The sequence below is a fragment of the Amblyomma americanum genome, chromosome 8, assembly GCF_052857255.1.
Source record: "Amblyomma americanum isolate KBUSLIRL-KWMA chromosome 8, ASM5285725v1, whole genome shotgun sequence".
In the NCBI taxonomy this organism is placed as follows: Eukaryota; Metazoa; Arthropoda; class Arachnida; order Ixodida; family Ixodidae; genus Amblyomma; species Amblyomma americanum.
The window spans coordinates 124,392,680-124,407,972 of NC_135504.1; the positions used below are offsets into that span (position 1 = coordinate 124,392,680).

The 15,293-nt window shown below is 45.0% G+C and overlaps 1 protein-coding gene across 1 annotated transcript; it reads left to right on the forward strand.

The window, feature by feature from the left end:
- The first annotated feature begins 223 nt into the window (after positions 1 to 223).
- Positions 224 to 14,646, forward strand: LOC144102729 (uncharacterized). Its single transcript, XM_077635915.1, has 7 exons — positions 224 to 428; positions 955 to 1,105; positions 4,721 to 4,832; positions 6,865 to 7,043; positions 10,843 to 11,016; positions 13,871 to 13,996; positions 14,420 to 14,646. The coding sequence occupies exons 1-7, from the start codon at positions 268 to 270 to the stop codon at positions 14,627 to 14,629; spliced, it is 1,113 nt and encodes a 370-aa protein (XP_077492041.1). The 5' UTR covers positions 224 to 267; the 3' UTR covers positions 14,630 to 14,646.
- Positions 14,647 to 15,293: the final 647 nt, after the last annotated feature.

A 15,293-nucleotide genomic window follows, 5' to 3' on the forward strand; every position in this document is an offset into this window, starting at 1 on the left:
TGTGATGAAGCGTAATATACCGAACCAAAATATTTTTGTATTGTGCATATAAAACGCGCCAGCAATGACAATCTATGGATCTATGGGCAAATCGCCGTCACACCATCAAAAATGAAGTCGTCATCAGCATTACCGGCATTCCTATTTTCTTGTACTCGCAGTACGCTGCACGCGATAACAGTGAATGGATGGACGTATATATTTCCAGGCATCGGGCCTGAGATACTGATTTGCACCTACGGCCGAAGGACAACGGCGGATAGAGTGATGGCAAGTGACGGCCTCTGCGACATCGCCTTCTACGACTCGATATACGCCGACGGCAGGAATATTCTTGGTGACAACCGTTTCGGATCGGACTTGGTGACATTCATGGGTGCTGTCGCAAGATATAGGAAGACCAAGCTTGGAGTAGCGTTTGCGTTTCGGTGAGTGATTCGGTAAGTTTAAGCCGGTTAGACGCGCTTAACTGGAAAATTGACGATTTGATATAGCACAAGCGGAACGTTCAGGGCCCCTAAAAAAAGTACTTACTTTTATTCCATTCTATTTCGTTCTTTGCATCCGCACTACCAATAAGCGAATGCGTTTCATGCTTTCTCTGCCAAGTCATTTTTGTCCAACGGCTCTACGTTCGAATTAAAAGCACTTGATGGTTACGACAAGTTTTATCAAAAGCTTTAGGGAGCTATTTAGAATCGAGAATGCCTTCAGAAGCTAGAAAGAAAACAATCGCAATGACAGCGACTTTGTGTTTTTGCTTTTTTTTGTCCTATCCAAAGAAAGGATCAAGGCATTATATTCTGCTCCTATTCAATATATTGGCTGCAATAGTGGGGCACTGAAAGTACCAATTAGACTCTTTACGTAAATCGTAATAACACGGGGCAGTCAAGCTGCTCTTTTCTTTTTTGTTTTGTTCTCGATAATGTCATTTTTAATGTCTCTACTCAGGCACATTGACCAATTGGGAAACGATCTGAGGCGGACCAACCCGAATCCGCTTCAGGTGTTCTGGCAACGGAGGATATACCACACCGGAGTTCTCGATACGCCCCCAAACGCTACCCGAAGTCAAATGATGATAGCAATGTCTCGGATCATGGTACGGCTAATACTTCTCTTATCATAATACTTAAAAGCGCGACCTTATAACATCTAGAAGATAATAAGAACAATAAATTGCTAGAAAGCGTTATACCGGGTCTGCCGAATCACCACAAGGGGTTTAATGGCAGCACACCATCGAAGAGGTCGTATCGATAGAGGCACCTAAATAGGGTTCTCAAGATTTGCTTTCTTAGATACACTTCCAGCTTTTAGAGCAAGCTAACAAATAACATAGTAACAAAAGTCTAGTCTTTTTATAAAACTAAAGTTGTCAACCTTTTTGCCTCTACGCCATGTAGGAAGGCTTCTGTAGAATCACTCGTACAATTTGGGATAGATCAGGATGATAATTAACCGTGCCTTCCAGAGTTATAGAACGCTGGCAGTGCATAACAGCCCAAGCGGCGATGCCTGGAAGCATGTCGCCTGAACTCATATTTGGCGAAGCGAGTTTGTCCCCCCCCCGTTAAAAGCCGTGGGTCCGGTTATTTTCTGATGGATTGAGAAAAAACCGATTTTGCTCATTCGCAATGCTTTCTAACTTAAGTGCACAATATATCAGCATGATATCTGAACAACCTTTTTTCTAATCTTTTTTCTCTTTTGCGCACCGTAAAACGCCAGCACACTAGAACAAAATTCTGTTAGGAAACTGCTACAACTTTCACTGCGCATTTTGAGGGCTTATAACGAGTAATAAGAATTTTTTTTTATCTTGCACAAACTTACCATCCTCTGTCGTGTAGTTGCTGTAGGCGTGTGTAGAGTGCGAAAAAGTACCATGCTACGAATTCATAATTCATCGCTCCGAAAATAAGATTATCGCATCTCACTTCATAGGGAGTAACAAAGTAAACGGGGTAAATATAAATCAACTACTCTTGAAGGAATCAGCTACGCAATGCGAGCATGAGCCCAGAAAAGCGCTTTTGGAAAAGCACCAATTTTTATTTCTCCACAGAGCGCCACGTTTTTCACCATAGGCGCAGCTTTAAATGAAGCATTGCTTGGCTGTCTGGCCTTTCACTTGGTTCGCTTCTAATGACTTCCTGTGGTGCAGTCTTATGCTGCTTGTGGTAGAATCCTGCGCACCTCAAACCATAGGGCCCGAACAGCTCAGCAGCGCCTCCGTAGCAGTGCCGGATGCTTTCCACTGCGGATCAGACCACTTTCCGCAGGCGCGATAGATAGACGGCACCCTCTGTAATTAACAGACTCGCAGCAGCCCGAAGACCAAAACTTCTTGCAATTATTGATAGTAGGCGGCTTTCTATTGCTGCGGCCGTAAAAATGTGGCGTTCATTAGTTCTTTTCGAACAGGGTACCAGTGCCCTAAGTTTTTAATATTGCTCAAGTCCAAACCTCAAAAATGTAGCAAGCGCAGCTACTAAAGCTCAAGATTATCGTCTGCACATCGGTTCTTGCTTATGGTCTGCCAGTTTATTGGGGCAGCCAACGCCGACGCATACAGTCGTGTGACGAAAGCTTGAAACCAAAGCTTTTTCTGCGTTTGCTTCTACGAGGAGAATCAAGCTTACACATAAGTTTCCGTGACGAACAAACAAACTTTCTGAAGAGCGAAGAAAGCGCTCCCCGGTCGCGGCTCCTCAAACATACCGGAGTTGAAAGAATGCCGACTTCATGGGCAGTTCTTGCACCACCGCGGTCGATGAAAGAAACAAAAAGCATTCTTAGAGTACCTCTCTTTAGATTGCAGCACTCAAAACTTCAATACTACATAGAAAATTAGCTGTATGAGCAGATATTGTGAATTGTAGGAAATCAACTTCCTTCGGCCTTATACTGATATTTTAAGTCGCGTCCCTCCTTAACGACATGACAGAGTGTGTATATTCACCTCAGCGTTGCAGCTAGGATGATGTCCGATCATAGCCATGGGCTTAAGAATGAGTGAACAAGGATATCAGCAGAAAGTATCGATAAGCATATTGCTAGTACACAATATTGCTTTGCAAATCAATAACAGCAAAAATAATAAATTTCCAGACGATGTCTGCTGCAATACAAAGCCTCGAATTATCGCTGTGTAGTGCCCACCATGGCAACAGGTTTTCTTAAACTCTGAGCCTAGCTTCCACGGATAGCGGTTACATTTAGTTTCTCTTGGAATGATTGTTACTACAACGTACCGCTGGTATTGTCCGACCCACATTACATGCGCCACCCACGTTGACTCCTATTTTCGTCCTCATCACCGTCTTGTGCTATTGTTCTCTAAATTTTAACTCCCTTCTGCTCAACCGGCAGACTTCGGATGCATCTGCTCGATCGGTGTGTCCTTGAGCTGCGCGGTAGGCCTGAAGATTGCCTTTCATATCTTCGTGTCTGGGTGTCCGTATAATCCGATGTTTTGCATGGAATGGTCGCCCCTTCTGAGGATATCGGCGGCCTTTTTCCCTAGTATTCCGTTCATGAAACTCCAGCACGCGTTCTGGGAGTCTGTCAGGGGCTTTCTGGTCATGTTCCCAAAAGAAACCACTAAAGCAACTGCGTTCTCCTCAGCGTCTCGAATCGTGCAACCCCGCAGCGATGCGCCGAGCAGTTCGCTGCATCTGTGGTCAGTTACCCAAACAGCTGCCTATTGGTCACTTTTGTAGATTGATGCATCCACGTACGCAGCATATCCGCGATTTCCAGACCCGCTCAATCGTACTGGACCTGGCCTGCCTCCTTCTCATGTTGTGGGTCGGATGGATGTGCCTTGGTACAGGCGCTAAATTAAATGTGCCCCTGATCTCATCCGACACGCCTACCGTCCACTCGATCTGTCTTGATAGCCCAGTCGTCTCAAGAAGGTTCTTCCAGTTGTTGTGAGCAGGAGCCTTTCCCTCTGTGAGACTAGCTGCGCTTCCCGAAGTTCCTCGTGTGTGTAAGGCGTTGAGGACGAGTCATTCGCGCTTTGGACGTACGGAGAAATATTGAAATATTACAAAGATGGCAGGCGAAAGTACCTTCCGCCACAGAACAAACTAAACAGGTAGCAGTCAATATCTTGGTGGCAGCAGCAGGCAATTCGTACCCGTGCAATGGTCCCGACCGCATATTGGGACACCTGTCTTTGGTGTGGTGATAGACTGACTCGCTATCATATTAGATGGGGCTGTCAGCGTACCACAACAGTCCCGGTGATTCCCAACGCCCCTAGGGAGCAGTGGGAGCCGTCGCTGTAGAGCTGCAACACGCAAAACCAGCTACGGTTGATTGACCGCGCGCGCGGTACAGCAAAAGCCACCGAAGTCCCAGACCAGGGACCCGACCACTAACGACTCCGGTAACGACAGCTGGTTTGAGCAAATAAAGTTATCTCTATCTCTCTCGCTCCGGATAGATCTGAACAATAGGATACAGTGCATCATCGCTTGGGCGTCTTTCTATAGAAACGGCTTAGGTTGTCGATCTAAGTTTCTATGGCGAACTTTTCACCCCCTTTTCCTCATTTCGGATGGCTTAATTCCATCGATGTTGTGCCATCTTGCAGGCGGGGCTTTGATTCCTGATAAAAAAAAAGAGGGAGTACAGCCTGTACCATACCACGAAATTAGTCAGAAATCCGCAAACAGTCACATTTTTTTCTTTCCGCCTTTGACAGATTCTAGACCGCTTTGCCCAGAGCCAGAGAGCGCTTAATCATGGGGCGCTCACAGCTCTCTCTTTGCATCTCCAGCCAGGGAGTGGATATACTTCATTAACGACGAGTTCAAGTGAGTACCGCTTCTCAAGTAAACGGTAATGGACAACTTAAGTAGTTTCAGGGTATAGGCCACAGGTGTCTGAGGAAGCCCAAGGAAAATGCCTAAGAAAAGTTACGAGCAGTGCTCCGGAAAACATATGGCGCCGCATATGATTTATGTTGCACAGTGGCTGATTCTTGCAGGTATGCTTTCTTAACACTGTACATTAGAGACGCTAAACCAGAAGGAAGCATTGTGGACGCTACTACCAGCTTCGATAAACGGTTAACTCCTGGGCTGGCAACTGTGCACTGTGTTAAAGAGTTTCCCGTGGCCGCGCAAAACTGCGAGCCTGACACGACTGTTTCCGTTCAATCGTTGTTCGTACAAACGAAGTCAAGAATCGGCTTCTGATTTCTTAAGTCCTGAGACATTCTAGACATGTCTTAGTAAAAACTTTCCGTACAATGTTCCTGTAGAGCCCATGGTCATGAATACGGTATAAAGCTTTCAAAAGCGCTATGACACGGGTGTCAGTACTTAAGGCACGTAGGAACGCATCAAAGGCACAGGCAGAAGGAGGTGGCTTTGGATGTGCGCAGAAGTAGACTGGACGACCGCATGTTCCTTCACCTTCTTCTCTGCGTGTTTTTTCGCGCAATGTATTTTAAACATCGAAAAACCAACTATGCCAACTAAACACCTTAGAAATTACTGCGCCTACGCGCTGAAAGCTGACTGGGATCTCCATGACACTGCACAACTCGCAATACCAACCCCACAATTCTCCAGTGATGTAGGATAGTGGCAGCTCAGCATACGTCAGAAAGAATTATTTTCACGCCTCTGTTGATAGAACTAGCGGCGCTGAAGAAATGAAAGAAGTTTGTGTGCACAAAAGTTGAACTCAACAAATTTTTCTAGAAATGCAGAAGAGTAGTTCTTGGAGGCGATAATGAAATACGAGACGTGCTGAAACATGAAGAATATTTTCTAAGGTTTTTGAACATTTATAGATAGTTATGACTCAAGGAATAGCTAAGGCGTCAAATATTCCTAGCGGGTTACATAAACATCCAAAAATTGAGCGTTGGCAGTGACATTCAACTTTGTGGACCAATTTTACGTCTTCATGTAGAAAAGATGGTTAATTCAATGCAAGCAACAATTGTCATGAAAGCATGTCGAGGGATGTGTGTGCAGAGAGTGCAGACAAGTATCCCTCTAAATATCTACCAGGTTATAGACCGGCCTTATTTGCCTATACCGACAATGAATATGCATCTATTCAGAAGCGTTGCAGGAGAAGAAAGGGCGAATTCGCTAAAGAGCATTAGATTAAGACGCTTAAGTTTTAAAGCGCGAAGAAAGAATGGATTAAAAATCCACACGTTTGCTGACTGAATGGGTTGCTAAGTAATTAAAGACGTGGGTTGTCGTTAATTCCCTAACAGCGAAGTATGTAAGAATGAGGGGCGGTGTAAAACAACGTATCAAATAAAAGGAAAGGCAAATTGTCTATAAAGTGAGCCATCCATTTCAAGTATGAACATATACGGAATATTTAGAAAATAATTTATCTGTGTCCTTCTGCTGAGGCAAAACCTGCCGCGAGTTACCACGAAATTTTGCTAACCGGAGAACTAATCACCCACACCGTTCAAAAATAATGAGTCCATGAAAAAAATATTAAGGAAAATAAGGGATTAGAGCGCACTTAACTGCCAGTTTCAGGTTAAGTGCTTTCGTATTTTGGAGCCCCTTAAAAAACACTGTTATCGGTTAACAGAAAATTTTCAGTGCTGGGCTACTATACGCTGGGATTTAAAAAAAAGTAGTAGCAATGCGCTGAACCCCCGTATTACATTCCGTTATTTTATTTCGCTGGATAATTAAAAATTAATTTTGGACTTTTCACTATCGATTTCGCAATGTATGTATGGATTTATAGTCGGCCGCACAGAGAGCTATATTCCTTTGAACAGCATTTAGTCTGTTCTACAGTAGGCGTTGTATGTTTGTGCCTATTGTCTTTGCGTCGTCTAAAGAACATTCTTCACAGAGTTCACATCAATTTCATTGACATGCTGGAGGCTTCAGTTTATCCCGGACTTGCTCGTTGTGTACGGCCACTATCCGTTCGGGGACAACACGGTCGACAACTGCGTTGTCATGCCACCGACCCGTTTATCAGCCATCCCCTTAGCCGTCGAATTGCGCGGCAGCTTCTCCTACGACATGGTGAGATGGTTTGCGGAATCAAAGGCACAAGACTTCGTTATTCGGAAGCAATCTTTAGCTCGCATCTGAAAGCGGGAAAGAAACTGGCATGCATTGAGTTGTTTGATTGATCACATTGGTGCGGAGTACTCTTTGCGTTTTGTAAGGCCAGTATGCGACGAAATGCAGCGTCCTCCATGCAGTACGGTTCCAATGTGTAATGGGACTGTCACGATGTACTGTTCTTATAGCGGAGCCTCAGAAAGTAATGGAAGATGTGTTGGTCAGAATATGCAGTCTCCTATAAGGCAGCAATCTGTTGTATTGGCTCGAAAGTGCTGATCATTATTATGTAATCTTGTATTTAGCTACACCATCTAAGCAGGTAAACTGTTGCCAAAATGACAAGATTCTACTGGCTTAACATTGCGAATTGAAGTATCGAATTTTCAAAAATAGAACTTGGCAAGGTTGTTTCCAGTTGAACATGAATGGCACATTTTCAACTACTACGAAAACGGTGTACAATCTTCTTTAAGAATCCGGAGAAAACATGGAGAGGGTTATTTCTATTATGGAATAGTCAACAAAGCGAGTAAATAATGTGACTTAAGCGAAAGGCTCGGGAAATGCTGTAGGAAGAGCGTCTCGTCTTGAGGGTTATGTCACGAATTCTGCACGTCCCTGCGAATGTTTCGAATAAGTGAAGCTTCCCGCCCCTGGATCGGATATCGTCACGATGCCTGCTCGAGTGTTTTACACAGTCCTCTCTGGCACTCTCTTTTTTGTAAATAAGCTAGTTTGTAGAGAAGCAGGCTATATTTGACATTTGCATGAACTCCGCAGAATCGAGTTCAGCTACTCTGTATGGCAGAAAACTGGTTGGTAGATTTGTGTTAACGCCGTCGAGTCAGGCCCGGGAGTGGAGACGTCTTGCCCCAGTAAACCGGACGTCAAAGGAGGTTTGTATTGCAGACCTCGTCCGCAAATTCCCTTAATTCTTTTTTACGCCTCAGAGGGCAGTGCTGGAGCTGAGCTTGTAGGTGCCGGTTTATTGCGCGTGCCGTCGCGGTCCGACTATTCACACGCTGGCGTAAAATTTAGAGAGACGGCTTGTCATCCTTTTGAAGTGACGTTACTTAGTCCGAACCTTGACGTGAACCTCGGCTGTTGGGTTTATGAAAACGACACTTACCTATGTGATTTTCGCCAAGCCTACAAGATCCCGCTTGTTGACGTGAGCCGCTGAAGGCAGCCACACTGGCCACTGAGCAGGAGGGAGGTTTGGGTTGAAACTCATTTCGGGTTTTTAAACGGCTTTTTTGTTTTCAAGTGTCGTCAGTGACGACTGCGTCTTCATTTCATCGGTAGTGTGGAGAACGGATGGCTCCGCGTCAAGGGGAAAGGAGATGTGACATATTCAAGTAGGGGCATAGGCTACTGGGTAGGAGAAATAGCTAAAATACTAGAGGAAAAGCAGGATCGGTAAGATGAGTGTGTTATACTGTACGCCGCTTAACTTGGGAGTCTGAGAGCTGCTAAGCCAGGGTTGTGGTGGAGCTAGTGTGTACAGTGACTGTAGGAAGCAAGTGTAATGTTTCATGGTCTCCTTTAAAAAGTGTGCCTCCTCGGCCATGGGAGGGAAAGGCCAGGGTATCTTCGTTCTCCGTATAAAAGTGTATTGGGCAAGCTGATTGGCCTGCTCATAAGCGGCAGTTCCTACACTGTCTGGCACCCAAACCCCAGCAACACGATAGGGGATGTTTAAAAAGCACAAGGGTGAGGTCCCAGTGTAAGTCCTTGAGGAAGCAGCGCACGCGAAATGCCCGTGTGGCTGTCATCTGCGGATAATCTCATCCGTGTGAAAACCTAATTTTTTTCTCTAGTGGCCAGGTTAACCTGATACGCAGTAGGGTCATTCGACACTCACACTTTTCCGTCTATCTCAGCTCCCATCATATATCGTGGCAGGCATTCTACGGAAACATGACGTCTGCGTGGCTCACAAATCCGTCTCAACGATCACCCGCTTCCTACCCCGCACAAAACCGTGCCCCCCCCCCCAAAAAAAAAAGCAACAGGACGCTGTCTAAAAAATTCCCTGCTCCGAGTGCCCGGCCTCATACATTGGCAAGACAAAAACCCTCAAGCGGGGAATCGGGTAACACAAACATGACGTCCGGTAAATGAACTCAGCGCTCCCCCTCATAAAATAGCCTTTGAAAAAGCGAGATTATTGGCCGTAAAACGTCATAATGTTAAGAGGAATCACGTTGAGTCATGGCACATCTTACTCACAAAGGCTACGGTAAACAGGAGTTCTATGTTACGCGCATGTAAATGGTTTTCGCCACGTGATAGCAAAAGGAAAGCGAAACCCACTCCCTGCTGCTGCTTGCTCGTCTATCAGTCATCCCTAAAGAAGTGATCGAGGTGGTCTCGAAACACAAATTTCTATTTTTACTTTTCTTATACACTGTGAGACAGCATCTACGTTCCAGGCTTTTCGCGATATCCTCGTATGAAGTTTACAACGCTAAGAAGCGAACGTCTAAAGGGTTTTGCTCCGTTTGATTGGTGTTTGCTCGTTTTGAAATAAGCCCACTGTCGTTTTGCCATTATTTTAGGAAATGAAATGGCCCGCCCCGCACAGCACTGCTGGTAAAAAACTTGAGCTCTGGAATGGAAACTACCACCGCCATGGTCGTTTGTTCTAATCATTTCACCATACTCGACTTCTCCCTTTCCGGTAGCCATCAGCTTACCTTGTAATGAAAAATGCGTCAAATGCTCGTGCTGTGTTTTGTTTCAAAGGCACGCCGTGATTGAGGACTGAAATTGTCCAGTAACTTTCGGTATTATATGCAGTTGTCTTTACTTTGCTATATTTTATGCCCACCCTGGCCGTTTGATGTTTTGAGGTAAACATTTCAGTGTGCTCTAGCGTCTGATAGCACCTGAACAGCATGGACGTACGTAAAAGTCACCGTGTACGCTTAGCTGGGCCTAGGTAATTGAAAACATGGAAACGATGAGCCAATTACACTAGCAGACTAAACGGTGCATCGCTAGGTCATACTGCAATGTTTTATGTTTACCCTTTTTTTTCTCCACCTCCTCGACCCCAGCGCTTCCGCTCCTGTCAATACGCTCCTCTTTAGCACTTCCAAGAGGAAGTTGCGAACTGCGCACGCACAACCTCTCGATGCTGCTTACTCTTGCTCTAGCTCATCGGCCTCAGGCACAGCGCAACTGTTGGGCATTGGAAATAGACGGCCAATTGGTCTGGGCAAGCGGAATGGCCCGTGGAAAACAGTGGGCGCAAAGTTTGACTCCCGCGTACGTTCCGCCAGATAAATAGCTTTTTACCTTATTTTTTGGTTCTTTCAATGGCGGTACTTTTCTGCAAACACTGTTTGCGAACACTCCGTATCTGCGCTATTTCGGAATGGCGCGTGGGAGCGCTAGAATTCGCTGCGCCACAGTGCCGAGGTTATACGCAATATTTAAATTCTAAAAAATAATGTGAGTATTACAGCTGGCTAAATATGCCTAATCACAACCAAGCGCCCGAGACCAAAGGTTAAAACGTTATATATTATATTTAGTTGGCCATCTTACCCGTGAACAGGATTTACATTTTTTTCTGGCGTCAACCTCAAACACTATTACTTTCCCGCAAAAGGCATCTTATGGCTCAGCAAGCCAATTTAAAAAGAAAAATCTGTGGCGGTATTTCCTGAAACACCCAGTATGTGAGTGACAAGTGTAAAAATCAAAGGACCCTAATAATTATTCTCGTGTGTCCTTTGTCCTGCAGTCGCACGGCCCCGTTGGCGCCGGGGAGTGGGAAAGGCGACAGCTGCCGACCCTTCCACTTGTCTCGGTAACCATGAAAGGCCGCTGGACAAGGGCCTCTCAGGGACAGCCGCTGCAGTTTTTCTCGCGCTGTGAAAAGAATCCCATAGCGGCATCATTTGGGAGCTACACACAGGTGAGCGAGCGCCGCTACATTATCTGCAACGCCATCCTCTAGAACGAGTATCCTGAGGGGAAGAGATCGAGGTTGCGGCTACTTAGCTCTTCGAGAGGGGCTCCTTGCGTGGAGCAGTGTAGAATTGGAGGAGCGCAAGTGGATAAGCTTCTGTTGAGATCATTTTATATCGTATCGAAAGGTGTGCGAAGCACTTCGTCTAACGCCAAAAAAGCCACATTTGATGCCAGCTTTATAGTTATTTCAGAAGAGAACACTCCCGCGTCCTGCTCCACAATTACATATTTGCCTTCCTGGGACTGTATCAAGAACAAAATGATGAACTGGTAGCGGGCACGTATAACGTTGCATACCAAGTGCATTAATGTGGTCCAAATGTTCAAGAGTGTGGTAACATTATGGAAGATGAAGTTTGTATCACCGTCAGCTGCATATAAGGGTTGAGGAGGAGAACACCTGGGCATATGTCTGTCCTAGACTAGCGATGGTGTTTGAAAAGAAAAACGTATTTTAATACAGCAAAAAGTGCCCACCTTTGCTTTTCGCGAAAAAAGAACAAAATTTTGGCTGAGTATTGCATAAATAATGCATTAGCTAGTCAGCAATGCACATACAAATACTTAGGTGTTATAATGTCGAATGACGGTTCATGGAGTGCACATGTGGACCATGTGGTTAGCAAAGGTGGTAGGGCGCTGAATTTCCTTCGACGTAATTCAAAGTGTTTGCAACAAAACATCACGAAAACGGCTTTCATATCACGTGTGCTACCTATCATGGAGTATGCAGTCGTTGATTGACAAGCTGGAGAGAATTCACAACAGGGCAGCAAGGTTTGCCTTGGGAAGGTACGGGCGAAGAGATAGTTGTACGGAAATGAAAAATTATTTGCAATGGGAATTCCTTGCTTCTCGTAGAAGGTAGTTAATGATGAAATTTTTCTACTCCATATTTCACAATTGAACCGGCATAAGATCGGGAAAATTATTTTTAACAGCCCTTTTACGTTTCAAAACGACATGATCATTCTTGCATAATTCGTGAGTACCGTGCCAGGACAAACTTGGTTGCCAATTCATTTTTTGTCAAGAGTGTGCAATAGTAGAATTAGTTATCGGAGGTGCAAGTGTGATCTGTTAATGAACATATCTTTTTTGCAAATTTGTAACCCTCGTGCTGTAACGCCTTGGGGCAATGCGGGGTAAATATTGAATAAAGAATAAAAAATAAAGATTGGTTTTTCTACACTAGAGGACGTTAAAGTTCTCAAATAAAAGAAGGTGTCTTTCTAAAGTAATGCACTCGCCGTTGATTTCATTTTAAAAGAAACCACGCCTGAATTATGCGCAACATTCCCATCTTACGTCCTGGGCTAAATCGATTTTTGCTGATCAGCTATCTGCGCAGAGACCCGAAATTAGGAAAATAAAAAGATACCTGCTGTAATGAAAGCAGACTCCTCGTGACTAAAATACAAATAAGAGTAAACGACGCCATGTTGAAGACAGCGCGGAAGCCTGGGCCATTGGCTTCAACACGGAATGCGCACTAGGGTAAAGAGAGAGACTCCTTAATGAAGAAACAGAGAATTTAGCCGGCGTTTCAATATCGCTGGCATGCTACTCTGCGTAGGGAGGGGAATTTGGGAGATAAAGACTGAAGGAGAGCAGCGTGGTACAGGTGAAAAAAAAAGCGAAGATAAAATGCAGCCATGAAATGGGTACTAAGGATGCAGTGGCGAGTCCTGATGTAACCTATGGAATGATGGAGTGCATAGTCCGACGAATGGGCTGACGAAGTTCACTGCAAGAAGAATGCATGAAGGTAACCTGCAAGTGAATTTAGAGCTTATCGAGATGTCCAATGTCTTTTAAATATGTAAAAAGAAGGTTCATTGCAAGTCTCTGTTGCCTGAAGCAGGCTAAGGGGCCTAAAACTTTGTCCATTGTTAGGGGCACTGGGCAGAGCTTCTGCATGCAATGTTCATAGTACGCACGCTCGTTAGCATACGCAGGGCACTCAAGCAGGATATGTTCCACAGTTTCTATCGAAGCACAGTTGTCCCAATGCGGACTGTTCATTTGTCCAAAACGGTATCGCAGGCCATTTGTATATGCAGCATTCAGACGAAGTCGGTGATAAAGTGTTTCGAGTTGTCGCGGAATTCGGGGTGAGAGTCTTGATCTAAGATGTGGGTCGATTGAGTGAAGAAATTGGTACTGATGTGTCGGCAAACTCCAAAGCCGATACCTTTCTTCGTACGCAAAACTTTTAGCCATTTGGGACTCATCAGATTTCGTGAGAAAACTTCGAATGTATCTCTGATGTTGATGGCCCGTAATGATGGCCCTTACGGGCCGCTTCATCTGCTTTTTCATTAGCCATAATGCCACAGTGAGCAGGTACCCACTGAAATGTTATGCAGTGGCCTGCGGCAATAGCTAAATGATGGATATACCCAATGTCCAGAGAATAGGGTAAAAGTAGCATCATTGGTATGCCCCATCGTCTCAACGAATTCGTCGGAATGCCACCAGCAGCAGTCACTGATGTAGTGAATCTTCGTAGGCTTCTCTATTGGCTCCACCTTTCCATGGACAAAGCTCACAATATGGCGGGACGGCCGCATTCCGCCACGAAATGGGAGACGGCGGACATAGGACAGAGTGAGCAGCACATGTGAACAAGTGTACTGCGTCAGCCGTTTTTCTTGTATATACCACACGCTGAGTTTTCAACCACGTAATAATGCAACGAACATTTTAAAGACAACACGGCGCTGTGGCTACAGATATCCTGCAAAGATACCATTGCAACGGCCCGTTGATGAGATCTCGATACGTCTCTCTTACAGGTGTGCAGGGGTACCAATTACGGTCCAAATTTAAGATACCAGACCCAACATTACGCCATGCTGACTTACGATGCAAAGAACCGGACTTTGTTTGCGTACGATAACGAAGCGGGACTGGCTGCAAAAGTACGTGATTTTTGTCGCATCTTTCCGAGAACTCAGTTCCCTTTTGTTTGAAAAAGTTTTGCATTGTGCACACTTCAGCATGCTTGTTCCACTAGACCGTAATAGCCTAGAAAATCACCCAGGCGTTCAAACTGAACTTTGCTGAGTGGTATTAGAAATCTTAATATGACCGCCTGGAGTCACTACTACTGACAAAGTTAGGTTTTTTATTTTATTGGCGAATTTATTGTTTAATGAGCGGCTTCCCAGGGCGAAAACGCGTCATGTACACCTGGTCGTAAGCTTCTTCCAAGTTTTTCCTCATATTTATCTGTGTACCCGGTAATCCGTAACATAAATCTCTCCAAAAAGCGGTGATGATCTTATAAACAGAGTTTTAAAAAATCCGTGTGGATGTTTTATTTTCGTAATTATTACACGCAGCTGTGCAAGGTCAAGGACACAGCGCTGGACGTCACATTCGGCATCGCCGCATACGGCGTTGACTACGACGACTACGTCAACGACTGCGGGATGAGAAACAAGTTTGGAAAGCACAGTCGCCTCAAGGCCCTTAGAAATGTCAAGGACTACTACAGAAGTCTCGCCAGCAAGATTTTCAATGAGGCACGATGCACAAAAGTTGTGTCGTGAGGCCAGTGTGTTGGCCATTTCTCACCAGCCCTGGAGAAGACTTCGCGCACGGTTCTGCCAACACAGCAAAGAGACCACCAACGATTGGACTGAAAAAAAAATGCAATTATAACATGACATCCAGTTTTTTTTTTATATAGGGGACATTTCGTCACGTACTAGCATTCATGAATAAAAATTCGGCAATACCTTTTTCGATACAATTTGTACGAGAACATATCTATAATCAGGAAGTAAATACTCAATGGCGCCTGCCCAAGCTGAACACTGGACCAATATCGTTGCCTCTTCAAGATTTTGATCATATCGCTTTCGTCCTGCCATACGCTAGCCGTCCCGGTTGGCTCGGGTCGTGGTCCAACGGCTTCGGTGAGGCGGTGGTCCCGCGTTCGCAACCCGAAAAAGGAAGAAGTTTTCTCCAAATCGAAAGCTTCAGTGGAAGCTTTATATCTTTCCTTCCCAGCTGTGTGGTGCACTTGGGTGGAAACGAAGGAGTTATTTCTCTCAAGTTACGAATGCTTAGGGAACTCCCCAAAGCATATTACCAACATAATATTCTATTCTTCTGGAAACTTTGTTTCACGATTTATGAAACGTAGGAAGCATTAGCTTCGAATAAGGACTCCAGAAAGTCAACAAACATTTTTTGCGGCGAAATCTCTAC